The 27,935-nt window shown below is 59.8% G+C and overlaps 1 protein-coding gene across 1 annotated transcript; it reads left to right on the top strand.

Annotated features, from left to right (window-relative positions):
- The first annotated feature begins 1,988 nt into the window (after positions 1-1,988).
- On the top strand, positions 1,989-26,761 carry QSOX2 (quiescin sulfhydryl oxidase 2). The gene is made up of 12 exons (XM_052648292.1): positions 1,989-2,331; positions 11,166-11,266; positions 12,786-12,834; positions 13,355-13,460; positions 13,596-13,686; positions 14,386-14,531; positions 15,756-15,890; positions 16,129-16,258; positions 18,376-18,498; positions 19,411-19,561; positions 22,671-22,859; positions 24,577-26,761. The coding sequence occupies exons 1-12, from the start codon at positions 1,989-1,991 to the stop codon at positions 25,119-25,121; spliced, it is 2,109 nt and encodes a 702-aa protein (XP_052504252.1). The 3' UTR covers positions 25,122-26,761.
- Positions 26,762-27,935: the final 1,174 nt, after the last annotated feature.

Below are 27,935 nucleotides of genomic sequence, written 5' to 3'. Positions count from 1 at the left end.
TGCATCTGGAGGTCCGGGGCTCAGTGTGTGGCCAGCCTTCTCCAGTCTTCACTTACCATCTAAGCCCCATTCTCACACAGCCAACCAGTGGCCTGGTGCCAGCCGCAGATGGTGCCAAGGTCTGCGGAACTCAGCAGGTCCAGGCACACCTTGGCCTCCATTCCCAGCCCTGCATTGCCCTCCCAGCTCCTCCCCTGCAGTCTCTCATCTCAGCCAAGGGCGGCTGCACAAGCCCTGCAGCAGACGTGGCCCCTCTGTCACACGCCTGTCCCACCTTTACGCATATGCAAAGCCCCACCTTCTCGCCAGCACTGCAGCCTGCCTCTTGGTGGAGACTCACTATCTCTTGGAGGGCTGCGACAGCCTCTTGGGGGGCTCCCCCTCCTGCCCCTTCTAGCCGGCAGTCAGAAGGGCAGAACCACACAACCCTGCTCAAAATCCTCCCTTGACCACCTTCGCATTCAGGGCCAGGGCCCTCCTCTAGGGAGGACTTGTGGGGTCCTGCTCTCAGCTGCTTCCCCAGCTCCACGCCCCACTCCACTTGCTGTCCTTCCAGCACACGTGCCCCTTCTGCCTCAGGGCCTTTGCACGTGCAGTCCTCTGCCTGGGCTGGTTACCTCCCTTCTTACCTCTTTTACCCACAGTCTCCCTCTCTGGGAGGATTTCCTGACCCCCTGTATACAGCAGCCCCACCCTTCTCTACTGCTTTTTATAGCACTTATCTCCACCTCACAGGCTTGTTTGTTTTGGGTCTTTCTCCTGGCCCAGTGACACTTGGGCTTGGCTTTGTGTCCAGGGCTTGGCGTGTACCAGAAGCCCAGCAAGTGTTAGTGAAGAATGAATGGGGAGGGGGCACATGTGCCTGCACCAGGGGGCTCTAGTTTGGATCCCCTTAACCAGGGTTTTCTAACCTTCCAAACCTAAACAACAAAACCCTTTTCAGACAAAATCTTACACAGCATCCCACAGTGCAAAGAGCAGAGGGTTGACTGCATGGCTATCAAGTAGTTTGTGTTCAAATTGTATCATTTACGTATTTAACTGTTGATCCCCTATGATAGCGAGGTGGCCTGGAACATGGGAATCTGAGCTTCCAGGCCCGCAGAGGACGGATGCTGACTCACGTCCATTCTGTGGTCCATTTCCTTTCTTTTCTGTTTTCGGTCACACAGTGCAGAGAAAATCTGATATGCACAAAACAATTAGGAATAGCAACAGAAAAAACAGGCCTTGCGTTAAGTTAAGCAAACAAATCATAGGAAGCTTTTTTTCCTAGGTTTGCGGGGCAATCAGCCGTGAAGGTTCTCGAGTTTGGCTCTGTAACGCATCCGCGGGGTTTGTGCAGTAAGTTTCGCAAGTTTTCTAAGAGTCAAAAGTCTCAGATTAAAAAAAACAAAGTCAGGATTGCAGACCCTACGAAGCCCCAGGTAGGGTTGCCAGATATAACACAGGAAGCCCAGTAAAATGTCAATTTTAGTTGAACAGCGAAGCGTTTTTAGTCTAAATGTGTCTCATTAAATTTGCATTTCAGGTATGATATATATTTAGACTTACAAACACCTCGCTGCTTATCTGAAATTCACATTTAACGGTGCTTCCTGTACCTTCATTTGCTAAATCTGGCGACCCTAACCCGGAACGGGGTAGGGCGAGGGGCGGCTTGAGAGGTGTCTGCAGAGCCCGTGAGGGTGGGGGCGGGGCGCCAGGGGGCGGAGCCTGTTCTCAGAGGCGGGACGTGAGGGGGCGGAGCCTGGATATCGGTGGGCGGGGTCTAGGGCGGGCCAGGGGCGGGGTGGGCGGGGCAGAGCCTGGAGCTCGGGGCCCGAGGCCGAGGGGCGCCTGGGAGGCGGGGCCGAGACGCACGGGGGCGGGACCCGGCCGCCGGCGGTGGGGGCGGGGCGGGGCGCTGGAGGCGGGGCCCGGCGCGCGCGGCGCTCGTGTCGGCGGTTGCCAGGGTGAAAGGTCAGGCGCGGCGCGGCACTCCCAACATGGCGGCGGCCGGGACGGCGGCGTCGCCAGCGCGCAGCCTGGGAGCCCCGGCGGCGGCGGCGGCGGCGGCCCGAACCCGGCGCCCGCCCCCGGCGCGGCCCGCGCGGCTGCCCCCGCTGCTCGTGCTGCTGACGGCGGCGGCGGCGGCGGGGCCGGGCGCGGGCGGCGCGGCGCGGCTGTACCGCGCGGGCGAGGACGCCGTGTGGGTGCTGGACAGCGGCAGCGTGCGCGGGGCCACCGCCAACAGCTCGGCCGCGTGGCTCGTGCAGTTCTACTCCTCGTGGTGCGGCCACTGCATCGGCTACGCGCCCACCTGGCGGGCCCTGGCCGCAGACGTGAGAGGTGAGCCGCGCCTGGCGCGGGGGCCCGCCGCTGGCCTGGCGCCTACGACCCCCGGATTCTATCCTCAGGTCCCTCTCCCCTGGCCCTCTGGAGGCATCCCGCTTCGGCGGCCGCTGGCCTGCACCCCGGGTTCATCCCCCGAAGGACCCCCCGCCCCATGGAGATCTGGGAAGTCGGCTGTCAAGTCAGGATGACAGGAACCCCTCTCCCGCCGCCGCCCTCACTCAGCTGGGGACATAGAGGCCTTCTCCGTTTGTCCCAGCCCTCCAGACCCTCTTGTTGAGTCTCTGAGAGCTTCAGTAACCACCTCCGCCCCAGGTCTTTATCCTAGCTGTGTCCTGACGTTCATCTCGTTCTCAGTAACTCCACCCGGCTGCCTGGAATCCCGGTTCTTTGAAGCTCCCGGTTCTTGGAGGCTCCCGGTTCCTGCCCCGGGCTGCTTTCCCTGTGGGTCGTTCTTCCTTTTCCTTTGGTTTGGAGAGCTGAGCATATATAGTGGCTACTCAAAGAGGTCCAGCTGTGCTGGAGACCTCTGTGGAAGCAGAAAAAGACCTTCCCGCATTTCATTGGTTGGTTCCTTGTGCGTGGTCACGCAGCCTTGGACCAATCTGTCACCCACCAAACTTCTGGTCATGTTCCCACACTTTATTGACGCTTGGCACTTTCTTATCACGGTGCAAATTGCTAATCAGCCACTAAGTTCTTGGCGTGCTCTAAATTGCACAGTTGTAGCCGTTTAAGGGTTTTGCAGCAGCCTTGCTACAAGCTGGCCGCGCTTCAGAAGAGAACACAAATTGCTCTGAAGTGGGGGCCTGTTCCCAACAAGAGCAGGGTTTGGCAAGACTTTGCTGAGGCTGAGCTGACCTCTAATTATATATTTCAGAGGGCAAGAGAGTAACACATGGGCTCTCTTCCAGAACTGCAGTTTTACAGCCAACCCTGTTGGGATTTTCTCATATTTAGACAGATTCGTAACGAAACTTGAAAAAAAAGTCTAAATTGGGCTTTTATACGGGATTGTGATTATCTTTAGCGGCTTCTCTTGCCTCAAGGTATTGGGCCTTCTTGATTCTAAAGTGTCTGTTCTTTGATCTAGTGTTTGCTTGGGCCTTTGCCGCTGGTCAGAACTGAAGTCAGAGACTTCATGAAATGGACGGTCTGCTCCATGATAGGTGTCCTTTAAGCCTTTGCTTTGTCATCAAACAAGTACTTTTAATAATAAGAGGACTAAGAGGACTTTTCAGTTTTCTTTTCTTACTGGGAGGCAGAAACACAGATATGTAAATTTTAATGCTCTTTGCTCTGGCAAAACGTTGTCATCACCTGTTTTGTGCATATTTTGATTTTTTTCAGCTTAGTGTGTGAAATACAAAAGTTGTAAATAGGATTTGAATATTGCAAACCATTACATGGTTCAACCAGCATGTAAGGAGCCTTGGACATTGTCCCTGCAACTCAGAAGGAAAGTTATTTTTGAAACAGAAACTATCGGTTGCCAAAAAAGTTCATTCAGGTTTCTCTGTGTGTTCCCAGACACACTTTTTGGCCAATCTGGTAGTAAAATCCATTACCTAGTTGTGTGATTAGCCTAACTGTTGGCTAAAGAAGATTATCTTAAGAGAGTTGGGGGCTTCCCAGGTGGCACTCGTGGTAAACAACCTGCCTGCCAGTGCAGGAGGTGTAAGAGATGCAGGTTCAGTCCCTGAGTGGGGAAGATCCCCTGAAAGAGGGCATGACAGCTCACTCCAGTATTCTTGCCTGGAGAATCCCATGGACAGGGGAGCCTGGAGGGCTATGGTCCCTAGGGTTGCAGAGTCAGACACAACTGAAGCAACTTAGCACACATGCCGAGTTGGGCATTCTGCGAGTGAAGGCAGGAAGAGCAGGCCTGAGACAAAAGGAGGTGTGACTGAGAGTGAAAAACAGCTGTGGCTCCAAAGACGGGGGGAGGACGGGGGTCCTGAGAGCTGGACTGCCGGGGGCTCCCTGAGCACCAGCTCTGACTGGAGGCAGAGCCTGGGCGCTAGGCGATGTCCCATGTCAGGTCCCCAGAGAGAGCTAACCTGGGGACCTTGGGGGCCCAGCCTGGGCAGTGGGAGCAGAAGCTCTGGGCGTGAGGCCTGGCCTCCTGTCAGCATAAGCCCCAGAGGTGGAGGATTCCTGTCTTGGGGCCACTGACCGTGTCAGGCAGCTGCAGGAGAGGGCCTGAGGCTCGAAGGGGTGCAGGGACCGTGCCCCCACCCCACCCCACCGCCCCCCGCCGTGGCTGTCTGCACAGGAGAACGCTCCGCTAGAGGAACCTGCTACTCGGATCCTGGGCTCCCACCTGACTGACCCAGGGTCCTTCGTGTGCTTCGTCTGTGTGAAGTCCTGGAGGAGCGTGCTGAGAACTGCCGGCAACCTCGGTGAGGAGGCTAGTGCAGCCCCTCTGCGCAGCGCCTTGCTTCTGCCAGGGGCCGTCCCACGGGGCGAGGGTGCCCACGCCCACACTGTCCAGTCTGAGCGCAGTCACTGCTCCCACTCTCACTGCTTCAGGCCCAGCCAGTCTTTGGTGAATAGGGGCTTCAGTGAGCCCCCTGGGGCACGCAGACCTGGGCCTGGGCCCGTCAGATGCCTCTTCCCACCCATCTTGAAACACCGCGTCCAGCCCACTCAGCTAGTCTACCCTCCACCCCCAGTCTCGACAGCAGCATGGCTTCTAGAAGGTGGCTGATTACAGTACAGCCCCCGCTCCCTGACTTGAGGTTGCTGACGGTTGGGGCTGGTCACTGAGCTGGAGGAGAGCCTGCTGCCTGCCGCCCCCCCCCCCCCCACCCTGCCCCAGCGCCTCCTGAGTGGCCTCCTCCACTTGCTCAGAGTGGGCAGGGGTCTGCAGGTCCCCTTGGCGGGGCCTCTCTGTACACAGCATTGGGGCACCTCTTTGTTTTTCTAAAAGATTTGGATTGAACTTGAGCTTTTTGCTGAGATTTTTAAGATTTTGAAAATAATTGTTTTTCCTTCTATGAAGGTGGCTTAACAAACAAAAGAGTTACTGTGGGTGCAGCCAGATGTCCTTCCAGTGTTTATGTAGATCTGGCTTAGGCCTGTCACTTCTAAGTCCTTCACAGAACAAAACCCTACTGTGCTCCTGAAAATCCTTTTGCCTAGAGCTGTGATGTTAGCTCAGCCTCTGCGCCTCCTTTTGAGGTGAGAACTGAGACACCTGGTGAGGGTGGGCAGCTGCCCACCCAGAGGCGCCTCCACGATGGCCACAGAGACTTCCTCAAGGCCCACAGTGCCCGTCGGGGCTGCTGGATCCTGGGCGTCTGTTCCAGCCCATGTCTCCTCTGCCTCATCTTGGAGGGGTACAGGGAAGGTGTTCTGTCATTGGCCCCAGAATGTTTTTTTAAAACAAGGTCATTCTTTTTAAAATGTAGTTTTATCTGGCTGTTACTTTCGGCCCCACCGCGTCTTGGCTGCCGTGCAGCCTTTTCTCCGGTTGACGCTCGGGCTTCTGACTGCGGTGGCTTCTCTCGTTGCACAGCGCTGGCTCTGGAGCGCAGGCTCGGTAGTTGAGCATGGGCTGAGCTGCTCCACAGCCCGTGAGATCTTCCTGGATCAGGGGTCAAACCCGTGTCTCCAGGCAGGCACATTCTTTACCACTGAGCCACCAGGGAAGCCTGCCCCCAGAATTCTTGATGAGACTCAGAGGAAAGTGGGACCTGGCAGGCAGCACCGCCGCACAGCACCTGTGTGGCCGCGCCGTCAAGTGGAGGGCTGCGGGTGCCAGGGCTGGCCAGGCCCCCTCTTGCCTCCCACCCACCTCAGTCACCAGCTGGTCTCATCCACGTGGCTGCAGGCTTCATGCGCGTGAACTAGACCAGCTGATGGTTCCCACGGCCGCTCCCTGTCCTCTGGGAGAAGCGGGGGGCTGAAGGGGGCGGGGTGCTGATGGAGCAGGACCCCACCTGGACCCTGGAGAGGCAGGTGGGCGGGGGCACGTCCCCCACACGGGGGCTACCCCGCACTGAGACTTGTCTGTGAGACCCAGGCTTCACTGCAGCCGGACCCAGAGGGACAGCACCGCCGCGTGCCGCTTGGGACACTGAGCGGAGGAGCCCTGCTGCCGAATATCGCTGGCTTCACGGGCGTCCGCGGGACCCTGATCTCAGAGCGGTTCCCGCCCGCGCGCCCCCGCCGCAGCCCACAGAGCCGGCCAGCATTCCCACAGGTGCTGTCCACAGTGAGCGTGCCGCAGCACCTGTGGGAACACAGACAGTGCTAGCTTACGCACACCTGCGTGCCAGCACAGGGATGAAACCGCACTGAGCCCGTCGCGGCCCTCTGCCCCCGGAGGCTGAGCCAGAGCGCTACTCCAGGCTGCTCTGGGGGCTGGTGCAGAAGGCGCGCCCCTTAGCACACGCTTCCTCTCTGCCCAGGCCTGTGCGTCCTGAACTTGGAGCTTGCCTGAAAGGCCCTTTGCTCGGCCTGGAGGGGCCGCATGGGGGCCAGAGCGCCCTCCAGCGGCCCAGCGTGGGAGCAGGCGTGGCCGCGTCACCCTGACCGCCCCCGCTCTTCGAGGGTGAGAGGACCAGGAGGCTGCAAGGAAGCGAGGGGCGGGATTCTCTGAAACCCGAGGGGTTAATTAATCTGAACTGTAACCGTTTTCTTCAAGTGATGGATGCTTTACCATAAGTGTGACTTGTATAGACGTTCTATTAGAACTTGCCAAGTAATGGTGGGAAGTTTAATCCTGTGAGGATAAATAATATAGTTACTTGACAAGGAAACTTGAGATAAATTGTAGTTCGCTGTGTAGACATGCTTAGTTATTTCATGGGAATTTTTTTTTTTAAGTCTGTGATCCTAAAAATAGCTGGGCTTGTGAGTGGAAGTGAGGAGTGGCCCGGGGCTCACCGCCGCTCCCTGTGGAGGCCCCGCGCCTGGCTGGCAGCTGGGGGTGGCTGGCGCGGGCCTAGTCCTGAAAGCAGGCGATTTGCATTCAGTTGAGGGCGCTTCCCTCCTTTGTGTGTGGAGTCCCGACAGGTGGGAGAGGCAGGAGGAGGGGAGGACACCAGCTGAATGACCGCAGACCCTGAAGCTCACCCTTTGAAACGGTTTGCATTCTCCCTGATAAAACAGACCGGCTCCCTTTGTGCTGCCGTGAAAGCCGCCCATCTGCCGGGATGCCTGCGGTGGCTGTTAGTGCCCGCGTCACTGAAATCTCCTTCACCTGCCTCCTTCCTGCTCCGCACAGGCGGCCTCTTTGAAAGGTGGACAAGGGCCACGTGAGGCGTCAGCAGGCTGGGCACTGGGCCCTGCCCCGGGCCGCCGCCTCGATGAGGTGCACGTGCAGACCCCAGAGTCCTCGGCCCAGTAGGACCTGTACTGTCCCCGCCGGCGTGTGGCGACCTGTGTACATCTCGGAACACTCTGTGCGTTCCCTGTCGGTGTGGACCCTGTCCTTCAGAGGAGAGAACGGACAAGGTGCAGGAGTGCCAGCAGTGTGAACAGGTGGACGTGGGGGCAGGTCCTAGGAAGGTGAGCAGGACGCTGGGGTTGGCGCCCAGCAGGGCCACTGAGCGAGGGGCCTGCCACCCGGAGGGCCAGCAGGTGCCGCGTCCAGAGGGCCCAGCCCCGATGGCCACGCAAGCTGCAGGGGCAGCTTCCAGCGGAGGCCCCTCGGTCTGGTCTCTCCGTGGAGCATCCCCGGCTGCTCCCTGCAGGACTGAGGCCCAGAGACTCGCTGGCCAGTGGGGGTGCTTGGGGGGAGGGGAAGCACCCCATCTTGCTTCCGGGGGCGGGGCGGATGGGCTCTGAGGGGTGTGGGGGCACTGGCTCTCCAGGGCGGTCGGCCGTTCAGAAGCTGTTGTCAACTTGTGAGCAGGAAGGACGGCCCTCTGGCTGGCTTGCGCCCTGGGTCTGGTGGCCAGGGCCAGGCTGACCCCAAGCCGTCTGGGCTCCGGGGGCGCGGCAGCCTGCCCCTCGCCTCACAGTCGCGCTGCTCTCCAGGGCACTGCATGACTGCCCCAGGTGCTCGTTTTCTTCTGCATCCTCCTGTTGGGACACATTTGAAACTTGAGCCAAGGTGGGACTCATGTCCTCTCAGTATCACACGGGCCTGCTCCCCAGGCTGAGTCCCCAGGGCTGTGCCTGTGTTTGACTTCCGCTTCATGGCCATTAGTTAAGGGCTCAGACCCAGGCTGCAGTGAACCCGCAGACCTCACTGGGGAGCGGTGCAGATCGCTTCTGTCCAGCGGGAAAGGGAACCTGAGGGCTTCTTGCCCTTCGGCGTCGGCCAGCTCTGTCCTGGCGGGCTGGTCCTGCTGGCTGTGGGCTTGGACCTCTCACCCAAGCCGGGTCTGTCAGTAAGCAGGTTGAAGGCGTGTGTGACTCCTCCTTCTGTAGTGATGAGTCATGCTCTTGGCTTTTGGAAAATTACACCCTGATGCTGACTTAGGAAGGGCTCGGTACAGGGAACCCTCACACTTGTAAATTTACGAAGTGTTTCATTTACTAGAGATATCCCAGGAAAGATCAGTCCAGCGTAAGTTTTTCTGAAACAGCATTTCAGCGCAGTCGGACTGATGCTGGGGAACTGCTGCTATTTCAGGGAACACCTCAACTTTTCACTGTTACCCTGGGAATAAGCAAGTAGTTAAAAACCTGGGGAAAGCCAAGGCCTTTCTTCTTGAAGCCACTGGCAGGTGTGCCCTATTTCGAAGGGCAGGGCCCATCTGCTGGGTACCTGGGGTACTTGGAGCTTGGAGGCTGGAAAAGCAAAGCTGGTACCAAGCGTCACCCCGTCTCTGCTGCTCTGGCCAGGGCATCTGTGGCCAGGACCCGGCGGTTCCCGGAGCTGGGGTGTCCCTCCCCTCCTCGTTCCAGGAGGAAGGCTGGGTATGGGGGTCGGTTGCGTTTCAGGAGGGGCGCCTGGCTGGGGTGGCCTCATGACCTTGAAGAGGAAGGCAGCTGAGCACAGGCCAGTGGAGTGTCCACCCGAGGGGTCTGTCCTGTGCTGAGAGTGGGGCGTGTCATGAGGGGACGGTGTCACCTGCTGGCCATGGGGAGACTCTGGCTAGGGGGCTGGGGTGGGGGCCAGGTCCCCAGGGGCAGTTTGGAGGTTGTGATCGCCCCCGTGCAGGCCTGCAGGCCGAGCCTGGGACGGTGGGGCGAGCCCCTGGAGCCTGCGGTGCTCCTTCGCGGTTGGGGGCTGTTGAACCAGGGCCCAGGTGAAGCCAGTGCCCCTCTGGAGTCAGGAGGGCTGTGCCCGGGCCTGAGGCCTCCTCTCCCTGCAGCCAGTGTGCCTGGTAGCTCCGCTGGGCGCTGTCTGTGGCCTTCTGCCCCTGGAGCCTGGGGAGGTACAAACGGAGCAGGACCCGGGTCCCATGGTGCACAGACGTGGAACACACGCTCCCCACAGGTACCCCAAGGCTCCATTTCCCCACATTTCATGAGTAGCACGTGCTTGTTAGGAAAAACCTGAGGCTCCATTTTCCCACATTTCATGAGTAGACCGTGCTTGTTAGGAAAACCTGAAAAGAAAACCGCGGGGCCAAGCCCCACCGTGAAGACGGCTCCCTCGTGGGCGGCTCTGAGCGTCCTCCCCGTCCCTCTATCTGGGCCCGGCTCCACGCGCGCCTAGTGTCAGCTCCTGGAGCCCTGTTCCGTCTTTTCTCTCTCTGGTCCTGGAGCACTGTCTTTATTTTTTTTTAAGATGGAGCAAAAGCTTGTCATGGAAATTCTCAGTAAGCCTTGAATCCCTGTGTTTGTGAGCTGGGAGGAGGTTGCAGAAGTGAGACGCTCTGGCAGGATGGACAGGCCGCTGAGTGGAGAGGACGGGGCTCCCTGCTCACAGTCGGCCGCTGGGTGGGGCGCGGCGCGGCGACCCCTGGCCATGTGTCCTGCCCGCGTCTGCGCTCTGGCCTCACTGTTGGGAAGAGAGTGTTAACTGTTCTTCCTTAGTTCTTTGTAATTTGAGATTCCAGAAAGACGTGACCTGTGATTCAAGAGGGCTCTGTGATTTTTTCCATCCTTTCAAACGCCTTTAGGATGAACCAGCTTCACTGTGGCCACTTAAGTGGAGCGCTGTTCTGTCATTGATTGTAAAAGATGGAGCTGTGTGTTTTGTGTTTTTTTCACTTGATCTTTGCTCTATGTTAGCATCAGTAAATACTTTTTACAACTGCAGAGAAAGAAGGCACGTATTTTTAAGCATAAGTGTAATATTGGGTGGAACAAAAGCAGTTACGAGTTGCCGATGTATACAAGCCTTGGTGTCTGTGTAGTACTTAGTGAGGCTGGTCCCTCTCTTTCTGGCCTGTCTTTACTGTAACCTCTGAAGTCTTAGGCTTAAGCAGCACTCAGAGAAAACTCATTTGCCATGACTTGTAGCCAGGTGACTGCTTTAGACTGGTGGTGTCTGTCAGAACTCACCACAGCTCAGGGGCGGACAGTCACAGGTTCCCCCTCAGAAGTCACCTGACCGCAGGAGGCGGTGAGCGGGGCTCGGGCCGGCCCGTCCCCTTGGGCCCGTCCTGCTCTGGCCCTGCTCTGCCCCCGTGTGTGTGCCCGACCACCAGCCCTCCTGCTTCCCCTGCAGGCTGTCCCCGAGCCGGCTGAGCAGCCAGCGAAGGCTTGGGACTCTTACTGTCCCGGAGAAGGGAGCAGGTCTTCCAAAGAGAGACCCTCACCTGGGGGTGCTGGGGAGACCCTTCCTCTGAAGCTGGCGACTGAAAGCGAGCCCCCGTCCTTGCCCTCGCCCGTGTGAGCCACGCCTTGGGGTCTCCAGGGCTCAACTGCCCCGGTCCTCAACAGGACGGGGCCCCACTAACAGTCTTGCTCCTGCTTTTCAGACTGGGCGGCTGCCATCCGTGTCGCCGCGCTGGACTGTGCGGAGGAGAAGAACCAGGAGGTGTGCCGCACCTACGACATCCACTTCTACCCCACCTTCCGGGTGAGCGCCGCCTGCCCCTCGCACGGCCTGGGGGCTTGGGGCGGGCGTCTCCCAGCTCAGGGGCTTCTGTGTGCAGGGGTCACCTCTCGTTGCACCCCGTTGGATTGCAGGGTCACACTAGGACTGTGCATACTGCGCCTGCTCACACTCAGCAAGGCCTGTAGGCACGGGAGCAGCCGGCGCTGCCCTGAGAGTGCGTGCCCGAGTGAGGCGGGGCCGCAGGCGCCCTGCGCGGGGGTAGGGGGGTCTGGGTGCCTGCTGGCTGTAGCCGGGGGCACCCTGCAGACAAGCCTGTCCCCATCTCTCCCGCTAGGGGGCGACTGGAACCTGAGCAGTGCACCCAGCTCTGTGCGCGTGTGTGTGTGCACGCGTGGGCCTGTGTGTGTGCAGAGTGTTGCGTGTGCACCTGTGTGTGTGCGCACATGAGTGCGTGTGCCTGTGCATGTGCACGAGTGTGTGCGTGTATCTGTGTGTGTGTGTGTGTGTGTGTGTGCACGTGCCTGTGTGTGTGGTCCCTCGCCTCGCTGGAGCGCCTCAGAGGAGGGAAGCCGTGCCTTTGGAGGTGGCCTCTGGGAAGCTCGGGGGGCCCCCGCCCTCTCAGCCCTGAACCTCCGCCCTGTGTGCACAGCGCTAGCTGCTTCTCCTGTCCATGCTGACCTGGTGACCTCGTGTGTCCGTCCGTGGCAGGGCCCTGCCCCCTGAGGCCCCCTCCTCTGGAGCGCGGGTCCAGGCTTGGGTCCCCTCAGCGCCTTCCTGTTGGGTTTGCCTGTTGTGTCTTGGCTTTCCCCACAGGGCGCTGTGCTGCGTGTGCGGGGGCCCCCCCTCAGCTAACAGGATGCTGCTGGGACCCCCACACGCTGGGTGTGGCTGGGACCCACGTCCCCATGTCCCGGCAGCTCGGTGACCGCAGGGGCCCAGCCCTGGTGTGCAGTGCTGGGTGGGGGCCAGGGCGTGGCCTCTGTTCTGTCCTTGGCCCGTCTCCCGCTGTCCCGCCTGTGTTCTCCGGGCTGGTGTGCGAGCCCTGTGTGTCTTCAGCACGCCCCTTTGTCCAGCTGTGAGGGGGGTGTCGTCACCCCAGCCGTCACTTTCTCCATTGTCTTCACTGAGTCTTTCAATCAAGAAGGTTTTTAATGTTCACGTAAAATGCTTGTCCTCTGCTGGAAGACTCCTGTCGCAGAGCCTGTCTTCCTCCCAGGAGTCTGTGCACTGGCACACTGCGGGCCTGTGGGGGCAGTGCCAACCGCGGGGGTCCCGTTGGGGTCCCAGCCCCATCGGGGCAGAACCCGTGTGTGCCCGGGTCTGGTTGTACTGAGCAGCCCTCGTGAGTCTGGAAGAAGCACTGCCTTGCGCAGAGGCCCATAGGAGCGTGGTTCCATCATCAGTCAGCATGAGGTTCCTGGAGCACTTAGACTGAAGCTTTCAGACATGATGGCCACTTTGTTGCTTAAAGATTAGACGTTTACACAGGCGCTGGGCAAGGCTGCTTCTTACTTGTTGTTGTTGGGTTTTTTCCTCTTAGTATTTTAAAGCGTTTACAAAGGACTTTACAACTGGAGAAAATTTTAAAGGTAAGGACACAGTCGTCATCTTTTACTCTCCTAGACTCCTGCGTCCATCAGAGCGCGAATAGGGCCTGGGCGGGCCTGCCCTCCCCTCCCTCAGCAAGTTCGCCTTGATGCTGTCGGTCCTTTCTTTCCCAGAAGGGTTAAACAGCCACAGTTTCAGCAAGAATGTTTGCTTTTGGCAAATACGGTGGTTAAGCTTTTTTTAAGTAAACTTTTCTGCAAAAGTTTGGAAAAGTGCACGCACCACAAGGGCATCCCGATGAACTTTTGTGGGTGGCCGCCCCCCGCCCCGGAGCCCGCAGGTGAGGTCGGTTGTTCGGCCTGCCTCTCAACTTGCTGTGGATGGACGCGTGCCTGTGGCCTGGCTCCACACCGGGGGCTCTGGAGCTCAGCAGTTTCCACGCTGGTCGCCGTAAGGTGGTCTGCGAGTGACTCCGCCATGTGTGCCTCGCGCCCTGGGGCCTTTGGGGTGGAGTGGTCACTCGCCACGGCCGACTCGCCTGTGACGGGGGCCTCCCCGCAGGGCCCGACCGAGAACTGCAGACAGTGAGGCGGACCATGATCAACTTCCTGCAGAACCACACGGACAGCACCCGGCCCCCCGCCTGCCCGTCCTTGGACCCCATTAGGTGCGTGCTTCTGTGGAAAAGGCGGCACATTTCACGTTGAATTTAATTTTGTAGAGTAGAGACTTGCATTGAGTGATGTGGGCACTGGTGTGCGATGGCCTTGAAGGCACTAAAAGGCTCTGCTCTTCTTAAAAGGCCCAGTGACGTCCTTTCGCTCCTTGACAAGCGAGGAGACCGGTACGTGGCTGTGCTGCTGGAAGACGACAGCTCCTACGTCGGACGCGAGGTACCGTCTGCGCCCCTCCCGTGTCTTGGGGCATGTGTTCTGCGCTCATTAATTCTCGGAATTGCCTGTGTGTCATTCAGCAGACTCACCAGAGAAGACTCGTTTACAGAGAAGACGGTTGGGACAGGGTGGGGGGCTGCCTCCCAGGGGAGACCGAAGCAGCTCCTGCGTGCCGCCGCCTCCCTTGGGCGGCCAGGTGGGCTTACGGCGGACGTGGTCCCCAGGACACACAGCGTCCCTGAGGGTGTCCTCTGTCTCGTAGGCGCTATGGTCCAGACTCTCTCTGCTGTATTCTGGACTCCCAACTTTATGCCAAATCCAGTGCCCTTCAGCTGGCTGACCGGGAAGGGGTGCTGTCAGCCTCCCAAAGCAAGCCCTGTGGGTAGAGGGGAGGCTGCAGCGTGGCCCCCACTCACCTGGGGGTGGCCGGCCCCGTCTGACGGGGTAGGCTTTGGAGGGGATGTGGGGAGCACAGCTCCGACCCCTCTGAGGGTCTGCACAGCTACTGCTGTTCCTGCCCTTGCAGCCCCGGGGGCCTGAACGTGCAACACAACAGGGGTGTCAGTGGTGGTCGGCCTTAGGGAGGAGCTGCGCTGAGAGGCTGTTGTTAGTTTCTGTAAGAAAGCACGCTCATCCGCGCAGTGTTTCCTGCGGACCCCGCCACCCACCAAGAAGATGACGTGTCATCTCGTCACCCAGGTGATCTTGGACCTGATTCCCTACGAGAGCATCGAGGTGAGGCGGGCGCTGGGTTCCGACGCAGCCTTCGTGCAGAAGCTCGGCGTGCCCTCCCTTCCCTCTTGCTACCTGATCTACCCGAACGGCTCGCACGGACCAGTCACTGTGTAAGTAGCGTCGGCTGCCCTCCCGCACCGCGTGGGCACTCGCTGGTCTGGGGGCACTCACCACCTGGTCTCCAGAATAGAAAGCCGGGGGACTGGCTCTGGCCCCACATGTGGCGCTCGCCTTGTGAGACCCACAGAAGGAGCAGGATGCCGCTGGCCTCTGCAGGGGGGCCCGTGCATCGTGAGACAAGCTCGGCTGGAAAGGAGGCAAGTTGAGTCGAGGCTGGGAGGGCGTCACGGGTGAGAGAACGGTGCCTCCTGGAACCTGAGCTGCCTGCCGGGCCCCCGCCACAGCCAGTGGCCAGGGCCAGCCCCGCCTGCATCCATGGAGCTCTTGGTGGGTCACCACACGTGGACAGGGCCTCCCCCGCCGAGGTTCTGGGACACCGAGGGCACCCTACCCAGGAGCCTCCGGCACGTGTGGCTCCTTGGCTGTCTGCTATTTTCTAAAAAGCAGTGGGTCAGGGTGAGCAAGGAGGTGTCTGGGGTCGTGCTTGAGCCCCTGGGCTCGCAGAGCTGGCCATCCAGCTCAGCAGACCTCCCCGGAATACACCCCTGAATACACTGCCATCTCGTTTCAAGGGAAAACGCTCATTTTACATTGAAAGTGTCTCTGTAACCTCAGCATGAAAAGACGGTGTTTTTAGCGATAGTTGCTGCACCTTCACTTTGGGAATGAAAACAGGCTCTGGACCCTTTAGGTGACCCCTGAGCCACCTCGGGAGGGTGGAGTCCTCCAGTGACCCCACCCCTACCCCCACCCACAGCAGAGGGCCTGCACCACAGTACTTGGGAGCCCCTCACTGCCGGACCCCAGATGCCCCGAGTGGAGCTGGCAGCCTGCAGGCAGAGGGTCTGAGGTCAAAAACCACAGGTTTGGACGAAACTGATCCTGGCAGGTGCTCACACCAACTGTCCGGGCCATCTTAACCTCCCCGCCAAACAGAAATGAATCCTAGTACTTTTTACACCTGTAGGTCATGCTGTTTCTGGATTTGTCTTATGTTCTCAGGTTGGGGGCCAGCTCGTCGAGGCCCAGGCTTTGTCACCATTCTGCCCGCCCCCCTGCCTCAAATACCTGCAGTAAATGCTCAGAGAATGACTGGTCTGAGCAGACCACTTCACTTGGGGGGTGGGGGGCTGCTCTGACACTCTTGCCAAGACGCCTCCCAATGGGCCAGACCCTGGAGCCTGCTTGAGCTCACACCTGCCCCCTTCTTGTAGTGGGAAGCCTCTCCGGTCCTTTTTCTCCTCTTACCTGAGGTCACTGCCGGGAGTGAGGAAGAAACCAAGTTCCCTGCCTGGGAGACCCAGCAGAGAGGAGAGCTCGGAAGCCGTGGTCTGGAGGGACTTTGACAGGTGAGTGTTCTTCCCTAGGAAGCTGTGGGAGCGGCCGTGGGTGGGGGTCCGGGCCCAGGGCTCCTCTGGGTGGCTCATTCAGAAGCCCACTACCCACCTGCTGGCCTCTTGGGGATTCTCCCCATTGTCTGCTGGTGGGGTGTCCTGGGGGCATTTCTCTAGGTGGGGTCAGGCTCAGGAACAGGGGGTTTCTAGAGAGAGAGGTGGGTTCCCCTGACCTGGCCGTGTTCACCCCCAGGTCAAAGCTGTACATGGCTGACCTGGAGTCGGGGCTGCACCACCTCCTGAGAGTGGAGCTTGCTGCACACAGGTCCTTGGCCGGCGCCGAGCTGAAGACTCTCAAGGACTTCGTCACTGTCCTGGCCAAGGTGCATGGGCGTCTGACCTGGGGCGGGGCCCCCCGGCCGCGGGGAGCCAGGCCTGCCTGGGGACGTACGTGGCAGGGACGGAAATCCCTGCTCAGGTGGAGTCCCCGTGTAGGGTGCTGGAGACAGCGCCGGGTGGGGGCGTGTGGAACACAGAGGAGGGAGTTGTGCGGGAGCGGGGCTCGGTGTGGTCTAAAGGGGGCACAAACCAGGCCGGTTGTGAGTGGGTGCCAGACAGCAGGATGAGAAGGGAGCACGTGGGGAGCAGGGCATGGGCGGGAGGCCTGTGTATCTGGGGGTCGGTGGAGATGGAGGGTGGCGGGCTTACAGGGAGGAGACGCCTGTGGCCGGCGCGTTGGGCGGGCCCTGGGGGTGGGCCAGGTTGGCGTGCCCACCATTAGTAGTAGGTGGGGCAAGGGGTGGCTTTGTGCTTGCTCAGGTCTGGAGGTGAGGAGCTGTCGGGCGGCATCCATTTCCTGCTGAGAACTCTGCACTCCCGAGCTAAGAGTCCGGGCCCGCGGTCTGTGGGCAGTTTCAGGCAGTCGGGGGTCCCTGCCCCCTGGGGTGGATCTGCACCCTGTCGCACTGGCCCGGCAGTCCTGCTGTGGCCCTCTGCTCTCCGACCTCAGAGAGAGCCCAGGCCCTTGGGCTGTGCCCACCTGTTGGTCACCTTTGATCCTGCGCTGCCTCGGGAGGAATCTGCTTCCAGAGGCCACTCTCTCTAGCCTCTGACGTGGTCTGACAGGATCTGAGTTTCTGGTTATTATTGCCTGAGAGACAAGGAGACTGACTTTGAAATGATTCCCGCTGCCAAGTGTGCAGCCCTGATACGTGCATGGCCGTGCACTGAGCCGCGTCCAACTCTGGGACCCCCTGGACCGCAGCCCGCCAGGCCCCTCTGCCCATGGGGTTCTCCAGGCAAGATACTGGAGCGGGTCGCCATTTCCTCCTCCAGGGGATCTTCCCCACCCAGGGATCAAACCCGAGTCTCTTAGGCCGCCTGCATCAGCAGGTGGGCTCTTGACCAGTAGCGCCACCTGGGAAACCCCGCTGACACAGTAGCTCATCATCAATACTTCGGCTGGTCAGAGTTTACTTAGTCAGATCGTTTAGAAAATCAAAGAGCTAGAACTAATGCTTAAGGGAATAGAAAGCTGCATGGTGTGTCGCAAATGAATAAATGAAAACTGTCGAGACGGTTCTCCCCCGACGACGACCTCAGAGGTCAGAGCTCTCGCACCATTCTCGTTCCTTTGAGAAAATGCCCCCTGGCTGCCCAGCTGTTAGCGCATCAAGACGGGGGTCTCACTCTGCACACGAGTTCTTTGGCCTCGTCTTTTCTGGTGTCAGGCTGGAGGGCACGCACGGCCTATAACATCAGCATAGCTTCTTCTTAACAACTTTCCTGAAGTTTGCTTAAACTTGAAGTGCTGGTCAGTTGATAGTGATGCTCTATAACTGATGGACGAAAAACCCAGACTTCGCGGACTTGAAGACGTGTCGCGTTTGCTCGGCCGTTTGGTCTCAGCACTGTCGTTCGGGCGGCGTCAGCCCTTAATTTGCACGTGTAATTGGCAGCATCTAAGCGAAGGTCCTCACAGGGCAGCCGTGGGCTCAAGGCTTCCCTGGTGCCGTGGTGCCGCCAGCATGGCCTGAGTGTCCATGTGCAGCTGAGCAGCGGGTGGCACTTGTTTGCACAGGAGCCTCGAGTGTGCACACCTCTTCAGTCCGTGGGCAGAGCCAGTGGGGGGCGGGGGGATGGCTGGTGGTGGCGGGGAGTGAGGAGAGCAGTGGATGGGTGTAAGTTACACCGAGGCACGCGGACTGAGCAAGTGGACAGTGACTTCGGAGAGGCCCCCAGAGCCCTTGGCAGTGTGACGAATGAGGCCCCTGGGTGGCCGTGGGCCTGTTGTCGGGCGTGAGGGCAGCAGTGGGCTGGAGGAAAGGGAAGGTGCAGCCCCCCAGGCCGCCTCGTCTGTGTTCTGGAGAGACCTCCCACCCGGTTCTCGGGCAGCCGGATGGGTCGGGTCAGGGCAGGCCTGGTCTCGGTCCCCGGGAGGCCATGCCTGCCGTGGGGGGTGCTCCCTGAACAGTCCCTGAGCGTGGTCCTTCCTGCCCAGTTGTTCCCTGGACGACCGCCGGTCAAGAAGCTGCTGGAGATGCTGCAGGAGTGGCTGGCCAGCCTTCCACTGGACAGGATCCCCTACGATGCCGTGCTTGACCTGGTCAACAACAAGATGCGGGTGAGGCGGCCCCTTTGCAGAGGGAGGTCTGCCCGGGGGCCCCTCGCCACCCCCCCTGTCCCTGGTCTGCCGTCCTGGTTTCCATGACGACCTCCCGTCGCTCCCTAGGACAGGGTCTGGGTCAGCTGGCTGAGACGATGAGGGGTTTCCGCAGGGAGGTAGCACTAGGGTTTCTTTTTTAATTTTTAGTAAACTCACCTAGCTCTCACGTCTGAAAAAGGAGTAAATAAAGGAGACATGTCCAGCATGGACGCCCTGGTTGAGCTGCCTGGCCTCTGCAGCCTCAGGCCCGGGGTGTGGCTCCCTGGGGTCTGGTCTGGCTGCCTGACAGGTGCCAGTGTCTGGCCTGGCCTCCCCTCCACGGGCCCCAAGCTGAGTGACCAGAAAGTGGCTGAGAGCAGGACCACGGCCCTGGGGCCAGGCCTGTGTGTCGCCTGCAGGGCCTGAGGGCCCGTTTGCAGCCCGCACTTCTGGGCTGTTACAGGCTCAGGCCCATCAGCTCTCTGCCCGTTAAGTGAAGATCCTGTTTGTCCTGGCTGAGAATTGTCTGATGATTGAATTCCTTTATTATTATTATCAGTCTTCTGTAAATCTCATTACAACTAATTCTAACCCAAAGCAGTGGCGGGCGTCCTGCACGCTTCCTCGTGCTGGATCATCACGGCCCAGGTGGACACTTCCCTTCTCCCAAAGGATGGGCCACAGCTCCGCGTTCTGAGAACTCTTAGTAAAATAGAGACTTTTTTCTCTCGTTTGTTCCTAGATTTAACCGTATTAGTAGTTGATAAAGTTTTCAAACAGATACTCCCTGTGAAACCACGCAGTTGAGACAGGAAGGTCACCAGCTATTGTTAATTTTAACAATTCGGTATCTGTCTTTCTCTCCTTCTCTCCATACCCCTCTCCACCCAGATTTCTGGGATATTTCTCACTAATCACATAAAGTGGGTTGGATGTCAAGGAAGCCGACCGGAGCTGAGGGGCTACTCATGTTCTCTCTGGAAACTGTTCCACACTCTGACTGTTGGAGCCGGGACCCACCCGAAGGCCCTGGATGGCACAGGTGAGCAGCCCCCCTGCCCCGGGCCACCTGCATGGGCGCTGTGCTGCCTGCAGAGGGCGACGGGCCCTTGGGTGCCCGGGTCTGTGCCGAGGAGGGTGGAGGCGTGTGTCTTTTCAGGAGCCCTGCTCAGCCCCTGCCCCATCGCGGGAAGCACCCGCATGTGGCCCATCCCTCTGCCCTGGAGGCCAGGGCCTGGCTGACCCACGGGCCGTGCATCTCAGGGCTGGGAGGGCGCTGGCCAGGAATGCCTCTCGGTGTCGGCGCCTCTCTCTTTTTTCACCTTAAGGAGTGTGAGGCCCGTTTGGGGAGGTACGTGGTGTCTTATTTATAACCAGTCGCCTGAAGCAGTGTGCACTCCGTGCGCCACAGCGTCTCTGGGCAGGCGCTCAGGCGTGCCCTGGCCAGGGTCTTCGGCCTCAGGTCCCCCCGAGCCTGAGGGCAGAGTACCAGCCAGGCCTGGCGGGGATGATGGAGGGCTGGATGCCCTCCCCACGCTCGTGCCCTGTGTGGGTGGTGGCTGTCTCTTGCCATGCAGCCTGCCCATGGGCAGTGGCTGTCCGGGAGCCCTTATTGGCCTGTCCATCACTTCTGCCATGTTGGTTCATTAGAAGGAAACTCCCAGGCCCACAAGGGGCGGGGGTGACACACAGGGCGGCAGGAAGTGGGGCCACGCTGTGTCCTTCAGATCACTAAAACCCTGCTGGATTTCTGGATCCTCTCTGGACCGTGTGGTATGTGTGCCACAGTTGACCTAGGGCCCTGGCAGCCTTGGGGATATCTGCTTATCTTGTGGTTTTGTTCTTTAATCAGTAGGTTCACTGACATATGTATTGAGTCAGAGTGGAGTCTTTGGACCCACACGGTTCGATATTCTTTCCAGTAAAATTGTAAAATTATTTTAGAGTTACCTTTTGCTGTGTAACAGACAGACCCCAAATGCTATGGCTTGAGACCAGCACAAGGTTTTTGCTCCAGGTTCTGGGGCTCAGCTCTTGGGACAGGCTCACCTGTGGGCTCGCTGAGCGGGTGGGAGCTGAGTGCTCTAGGCTCGGAAGCTGGGCCCTCAGGCAGTGCAGCTCCCCCGGGGGCTGAGGAGGGGCTTCTGGGCCTGGGTGTCACTTCTACCACAGCCTGTGGCTCAGACACGTCTCCTCCGGCCCAGGCTGGGGGGATGGGGGAACACGGCCCACCTGTCAGGGCACAGCAAGGGGGCCCATGGGCTCTTAAGGCATCCCTGCCCCTCCTGGCCCAGGGGGCGTTGGATGTCTACTCCCCGGGGCTGGTGGTGGGGAGGTGCTTTAAACCACGGCTTCTCTTGAGAATCACACAGAAGAACGTGTTGGGTGCATTCAGGGGGAAGCTGGGGCTCCAAACAGCAGGTGAGCTCAGAGGCTTAGCACTGCAGGCGGGCGCTGGCCGGGGCCCTGGAGCCTCCACTGCCCAGACCTCGTGCTAACAGGGAATGCTCCGCAGAGGACACGGAGGTGGTGACCAAGAGGGAGGCCAGCAGCCAGGATGCTCTGCAGACACCGCGGGGCCAACACCCGTGGCCTACGGGCGGCCAGGGCGCAGGCGCACAGCCCGAGACCTCGGGTGTCCGTCCCCTCGGTCGGTGTAAATGGAAGCGGTATATGAGGAGTCTGTCTCACGCTGAAAGAATTGGGTCAGACTGAGACCCGGATTATGTCTTGGAAGGTTTTTCCTCTCCTTATTGCACGCTTAAACCCCATCGACTAAAAAGCCTGCCGCGCCTCTAATCCGCCCCAGGTAGGGTTTATGGTTCTTGTCCACTTTAAAGATTAGGGCGGCCCGAGTGTGCAGAGGTTCGGCGGGGACGAAGGGGGGAGGATTACCCGCCAGGCGCGGCAGATGTCGGCCCAGGGCCCGTGGCTGGGAGCGCAGCCCGGCCACAGCGAGTCCTTAGCCCACGCGGGTAGCCTTGTGCTGGGCGCCCCCGCTGCCCATGGGAACATGGCGCCAGGCGGTGGCCACGTGCTGCTTGGGACCTTCTCTGAGGGATGTGCAGGACCCGCCATGCCGATGCCCCCGGGGCCTCTCCCGGCAGGCTGGCTCCCCAGCCCCTGCGGGCCGTGGGGAGAGAGGGCTCTTGAAGGCCTGCTGTTAAGACGGATTCAGTCTCTGTGACCGCGTCTTCCCCCACCGCTGCCTGCCCCCCACCCCGGCCATCTTGCTGGCTTTCTTCTAATGCTGACCTCTAATCTGTCTAATCTCACGGGCCTCTTGTGCGCACACTCAATCCCCCGCATTAGCTGTCTGGACAGGACTCTGGTCCCTCCCTGTGGCTGCCCCCCGGGGGCTCGTCCATTCATCTCAGTGCCTGCGGCATCCTGATGTTGGGGGGGGGTGCTTTCTTCAGATGGGGTGTCCCCCATCCCCAGGGCCTTTACGCGGGCACCGTGTCCCATTAGGGTCTGTTGGCACACTGGTGGACACCGTCTGTGTGGCGGGTAGATAAGAGGGTTTCCTCACACTGAGAGGCTCAGACTGTCTGAAAGAGGGCAGGTCTACACTGGCCCGCTGCCTGGAGGCCTGCCGCCTGGAGCCCCACCGCTGCTGACCCATCCGGGAAAGACTGGCCACAAAGACCGGGGCTGGAGTCACGCCTGGAGGCACTTCCTGAGGCCATATCCACGCTTGCTTGTAGCAAGGATTTCAAAGCAAAACAAACAGAGATTTCGAATGAGCAGCCACCACGGCCGGCCCAGCCTTTGGGGCTGCTTGTAGGGCAGGAGAGATGGCACGTGGGACGTAGGCGCTGGCCTCTGGGCTGGTCTTGGGGCTGGGGGTCCTGGTGGACCTAGCCGCTCCAGGCCTCTGGCTCGTTCCCTGGGGACCAGCATGGGCCTTGGAGCAGGTCCAGCAGCTGGACACAGGCAGCTGCCTGCCCAAGGGGTGCACACGTTTGGTGCAGTGTCGAGGGGGTGAGCAGCCAGCATCTGGTGGCCATGGGCACCTGGGAAGGAGCCGATTTCTCCCTGGGGGCTGGCCCGTGGCCCGCATCAGGCACTCGCTCGTCCCGGCTTCTCCGACGGCCCTGCAGACCCTGCAGTGCCGGTGGCCACCGTCCGGCGCCTTGGTCCCTCCACAGGTCTCGAAGACGACCCGCAGGCTGTGCTGCAGACCGTCAGGAGGTACGTCCATGTCTTCTTCGGGTGCAAGGAATGTGGCGAGCATTTTGAGGAAATGGCTAAAGAGTCAATAGATTCCGTGAAAACCCCGGACCAAGCGATTCTCTGGCTTTGGAAGAAGCATAACCTGGTCAACAGCCGCTTGGCAGGTGAGCACAAGCCACTGGGTGGCCGAGCCTGCGTGGGGCCTGAGTGGGTGGCGGGGGCGTGCCTGAGTGCCACCCTGCGTGCAGGGCTGCCTACCCATGGGGCCCATGGCTGGGCCGTCTGTGTGGACCAGTTTCCTAGTGACCTTGCCGGTGGCTGGCAGGCCACAGCCATCCCCAGCTCCCGTCCCGGCTTCCCAGACGCTCTGCTGTGTGGCTGTGGACGTGCCCTTGCCCGAGGGAGCCCACTAGGCCCCCGAGTAAGCACAACGGTTCGATGGAAGACTTTTGGAGCACAGCTCAGTGTCAACAAGGGATTCTAGTGCCACTAAAACCTGCCCTCAGATCTTAGACCAGACCCCTCAGAGTGGTTTTGTTTGAAGAAAAACTGGGGCGCGTGTATTTTCTCAGAGTTAAGTAACTCAAACTATTCTAAATCACTGGCAGATTAAAATTAGGCTTAAACATAATCCACCGAGAAATAAGTCTTAATAGAGATGAATAGAAAATGCTACCAAACTGTTGGTTTTTATTTAATCCACTGTATTATAAAAACATATTACAACTAAAGCACTAAAGAAAATTGGTTTTTCTGGATGTTGGGCTGAGGGCTGCGGGTCCAGTCACATGGGAGTCATGCCTTGCCCGCGGCTGCAGGTGGAGGCCCGTCCGCCACAGCCCTGGTTCTGACGGCTCCATGTCCAGGGCGTCAGGGCCCTCCTGCCCCAGCTGCTGCCCACCCCCGGCCCCGCCCTCACAGGGCCTCATGGTGACCCCGTCGTGGCAGCCCTCAGCCCTGGAGCAGCCAGCGAGACCCCAGCCAGGCTGCCCTGAGCGGGCACCGTGTGCCATGTGCAATGCTGCGGGAAGGGGCCCTGAGATGGGGCCGCTCCTGTGCCTCCGTGTGTCCCCTGGCCCCTCCGTCCCGCCTCTGGGTTGAGGTCTGTGTGGTGCTGTGGGACGCGCCCTAGCAGCTCCTCTCCATCTCAGGGTGTGTGTTTCCAGACCCCAAAGGGGAGCGCCAGGGCCGTGAGGCCACGTGCCCTGTGGCCCCTGCCCAGCGCAGCCTGCCCCGAGCGCCCCTCTAACGAAGTGGCTCCTTGACGTGTGCTTCCAGAAGGACTTCGGGGTGGCAAGGCGTGCCCGGTCAGGTCAGGGAGTCCTAGGAGCTCCTGGGGCCACACTTGCTGTCCCCCGGGCCTGTGGGAGCCCCGGGGTCCACGGCCGTCACTGCATTGCGAGTGGAAGGGAACCGGCCGCTCAGAAGTGCAGCTGTGCGTGCGGGGGCTGCACGGCTCTGCTTCCAGGTCTCGCCCTCAAACAATGGCTGACGGCCCAGGCCGTGCTCTGCCCACGCGTGTGCGGAACGAGGGAGCGAGTGAGCCGGAGGGAAGGTGTGGGAGAGGGTCCTCTTGGAGGTCTTTGTACCCATGGGGCACCTTCGGGAAGGGAGGACCGCACCTTGGCACCGGCCAAGGTCAAGGGCGCTGAGCCAGGGACTCGCCCAGCCACTTCTGGTGTTTGGGGCAGGGTCTAGCCAGGGGAGTGAAGGGTGAAGGTGCCCACGTGGGGACACTTCCTGTGCGGTGAGTGGTTCAGAGAATCCGGCGGCTGTGCAGGGCGGGATGGGAGGGACAGGGTGGTGGGCGGCGGGGAGGCCCCCGGGGTGCGGGGCAGGCGGCTGGAAGGTCTCTTCACCGCGGCCCTCCTCCTCCTCCAGGGCATCCAAGTGAGGACCCCAAGTTCCCAAAGGTGCCGTGGCCCAGCCCAGACCTCTGCCCAGCCTGCCACGAGGAAATCAAGGGCCTGGGGACCTGGAACGAGGGCCAGGTGCTGCTCTTCCTGAAGCAGCACTACGGCAGGGACAACCTCGTGGACACGTACTCCGCGGACCTGGGGGACCCCAGCGAAGGCGCCCCGGCCCCGGGCGAGAAGCATGAGGGCAGCCAGGCTCCCCCAGAGCAGCCCCCCGCAGACCATGGAGCCGAGAGCCTGCGTCCGCCCAGCCTGCTGCCCCCCCGGCCTCGCCTGTCCGAGAGGTCGCAGCCGGGCCTGGACCTGCCGCTCGGGAGCCGGGCGGGGGGCGAGGGCCCCCGGGGCGCCGAGGCGGCCTCGGCCTTCCTGGGGATGGGCTTCTCCAGCCTGGACATGAGCCTCTGCGTGGTGCTCTATGTGGCCTCATCCCTCTTCCTCATGGTCATGTACTTCTTCTTCCGCGTGCGCTCCAAGCGGTGGAAAGTCAAGCACCACCATCCGTCCGTGTAGGACGTGGCTAGACTGCAGAGCTGCCTCCGGCGGAGCTGCCACTTTGCTCTTCAGATCAGGGACATCGTCCACACTCTGGACCTGGCGACCCCTCAAGGGGTCCTTCCGCTCCCCGCCTGCATGGCCCAGATGTGTCCCTTACAGATCCTAGAGCAAAAAGACTGTTTTCATGATTCTGGGTCTCAAAACAGAAGTGGGTGGCCAAGCCCCAGGAACAGGACTTTCCGCCCGCTTTCACCTCAAGCTCCTTGACTGCAGGGCCTCGCTCTGGGAGTCGGGGAGAAAAACCCACACCCTTCCCCCTGCCGCCCTCTGCGGCTCCGTGAAGCCGGGCTCTCAGCGATTCCCTACGTTTGCGCCTCTCAGCTGCTGGTGGTCTCTGGGGCTCCGAGGCAGCTCAGGACCAGGGAAGGGAAGCTCCGAGTGTCGGGGGGTGTGGAGGGGAGGCGGGCCCTTCAGAGGCGCTGTCTTTGTTCGTCAGCCTGGTGACATGAGGCTGTAAGGGGGTCCTAGTCTGTCCACCACACAGACCTGGAGCGCTAAGCCCCACCGTGGCAGAGGGTGCTCTGTGGGGTCTCCAGAGGCACCCTCATCCTGTGTGGTCATCCCCCAGCACATGCAAGTGCCTGGGAGAGCCCCGCGCTCAGTGGGAGGGAGATGGTGGCCCGCAGCGGGGCAGGCTGTGGTCTCGGCCAAGCTTCATTTTCCTGGAGCTGTTTCACCACAGGCTCCCAGGCTTTGATGATTTAATTGTCTAATATTGAATGGTTTTAACACATTATTTGTAAAACCCAAAAAGCTCAGCAGTAAATTTGCCTCTGAAATGTAAAGGAAACAGGAATAACCACGGCAGGGAGCGTCTGCTGTGAGTGTGAGTGTGTGACTTCGGTGGGTGTCGCGGTGTCTCCCACCACGCCTGTCCCGCGCGCCGGTCACTGTGTTCAGTGAGCACCCCGGCCGCCCGACAGTCTGGGGAGGAGGGGTGGCTGACTCCTCAGGCAACTGCCTTCAGCTTCGTGGTCCCCTTCAGTGGGAGGTGTGACCTGGAGGCCTCTGGGCAGGGAACGCTCCACTTCTCTGCCGAGAGCTTTCTTCTGTTTGACACTTTTTAATCCCTGGAAGCCTTTGTGTTTTAAAAGCCACGGGCTTGTCTTCATGGCTGAGCTGCGTGCCTAGGTTACTGAAGACACCTGTTGTTTCTTTTCAACTTGAAAACTGGGCCAGTGTACACACAGCCCAAAGGAATATACTCAGAAACATTAATTAAACTGCCTTTGGTTTGCGCCAAATGTCATTTTCTCCCCTAAGTACGTTTTTTCAACAGCGGGAACTGGGATGATGCTGTGAGTGGACGGTCTTGTGTACTTGACAGAACCCAGTGAAGGGCGACATTGGCGTTCAGGGTTCCTGACGATATTGCAGGCTGAGGGGCGGCAGGCCAGGGTGGCCGCGGCACTGTGTCCCGTTGCTGCTCAGAGCTGGACACTCCCTTAAGGCAAGGGTTAAGTTCCATTTTCTAAAGTTGTAAGTATTGAGACTAATAAATATGATAGTTCAGTAATTTAAATGTATATTTATTTTTAATGGAAGGATTTTGATTAAAAAGAAGCTAATTGACATGGAAATGTCACTGAAATTTCTTACCTGCAAGAAAAATAAACATTTTGTATTTAAGTAAACTCTAATGTGCACATTTTAAAAATAAATCCGATATTTGAAAAAATTGTAGTTGTTTTGAAGTAAAACTTGCTCTACCAGTGATGGGGTGTCTGGCAAGGGTGTATGGACTGGACCTCTGAAATTTCACAATGTCCAGTATTGAATCAGAGACTCTTTGGAAGACAGCCCAGGGACAGGCAGAAGGTGAAAGACAGGAAGTCCCCAATAGTTAGTTGATCTCAGGGCCAAGCTGGACCGAGGGAGTGTGGGACCACAGCCCCCCTCTCGCGAAGGGGAAGAAGGAGGGGATGGCAACTGAGATGCCTGGGAATCCTGCTCACAGGTACCGCGGGCGCCAGTTTCAGGGAACCTGAGGACCCCCAGACCAGAGTGCCCAGCAGCGCGGTTGCCCCCTCCCCTCAGCTTTGCCCCAGCACCTGCTTACTGCCCCCGATGCTAAACTATTTTGATTCTTTCTACCGCCTCCCCATACCTTGTTTTGTGGTGGAGAGGTCTCCAGTGGTCAGTGTAGCTTGGGGGAGTAAAGTTTCTGTGAATTCACCTTTCCAGTTGGGCAGCAGGCTCAGTCAGTCGGGGAAGGTGGGCGGCTGCGCCTCCTTCAGCACCGCGGACAGCGCCTCCATCCATCCACCCCGCCCTGAGGGTATGGGCAGCCCCCTGGTGTGCCAATCGGACAGGGCACTGAGTGACCAGTGGATGTGTGTCGGCTGCACCCCAGCCCGGGTGTGTGTGGTGCTGGTGCCAATGTAAGTGTACCATCTGGTAACCCCTGTCACTGGGGTGTCTTGGCGCTCTCTGCCCTTGGGTCCTTCTGAGTAGTTTCTATTGGGGGCGCCCTTCCTCAGGCTGCTCCGGGGCGGGGGGCGGGGGGGCGGTGGGGGTGGGAGGTGGCTGCGGCCTGAGACCTAGGGGCATTGCATGCTGGGGAGGTCGTGAGTGCAGAAAGTTCCTCAGGCCAGAAGCAACCGTTGAACAGGGCAGTACCTGGGACCAGAGCCTCAGCAGGAGCCTGGACTGGAGGCCGATGGAGCTCTGAGGGCCGGCGGCCTGGACGATGCTTCCCGGAGGCCGCAAGCGGGAAAGAGCAGGAACTATAAGGTGGAGCACCCGCTTGGGGCGAATCCTCGGCCTCAG

Source organism: Budorcas taxicolor, chromosome 11, assembly GCF_023091745.1.
Source record: "Budorcas taxicolor isolate Tak-1 chromosome 11, Takin1.1, whole genome shotgun sequence".
Taxonomy (NCBI): Eukaryota; Metazoa; Chordata; class Mammalia; order Artiodactyla; family Bovidae; genus Budorcas; species Budorcas taxicolor.
This window is presented reverse-complemented; position numbering and strand designations above follow the sequence as displayed.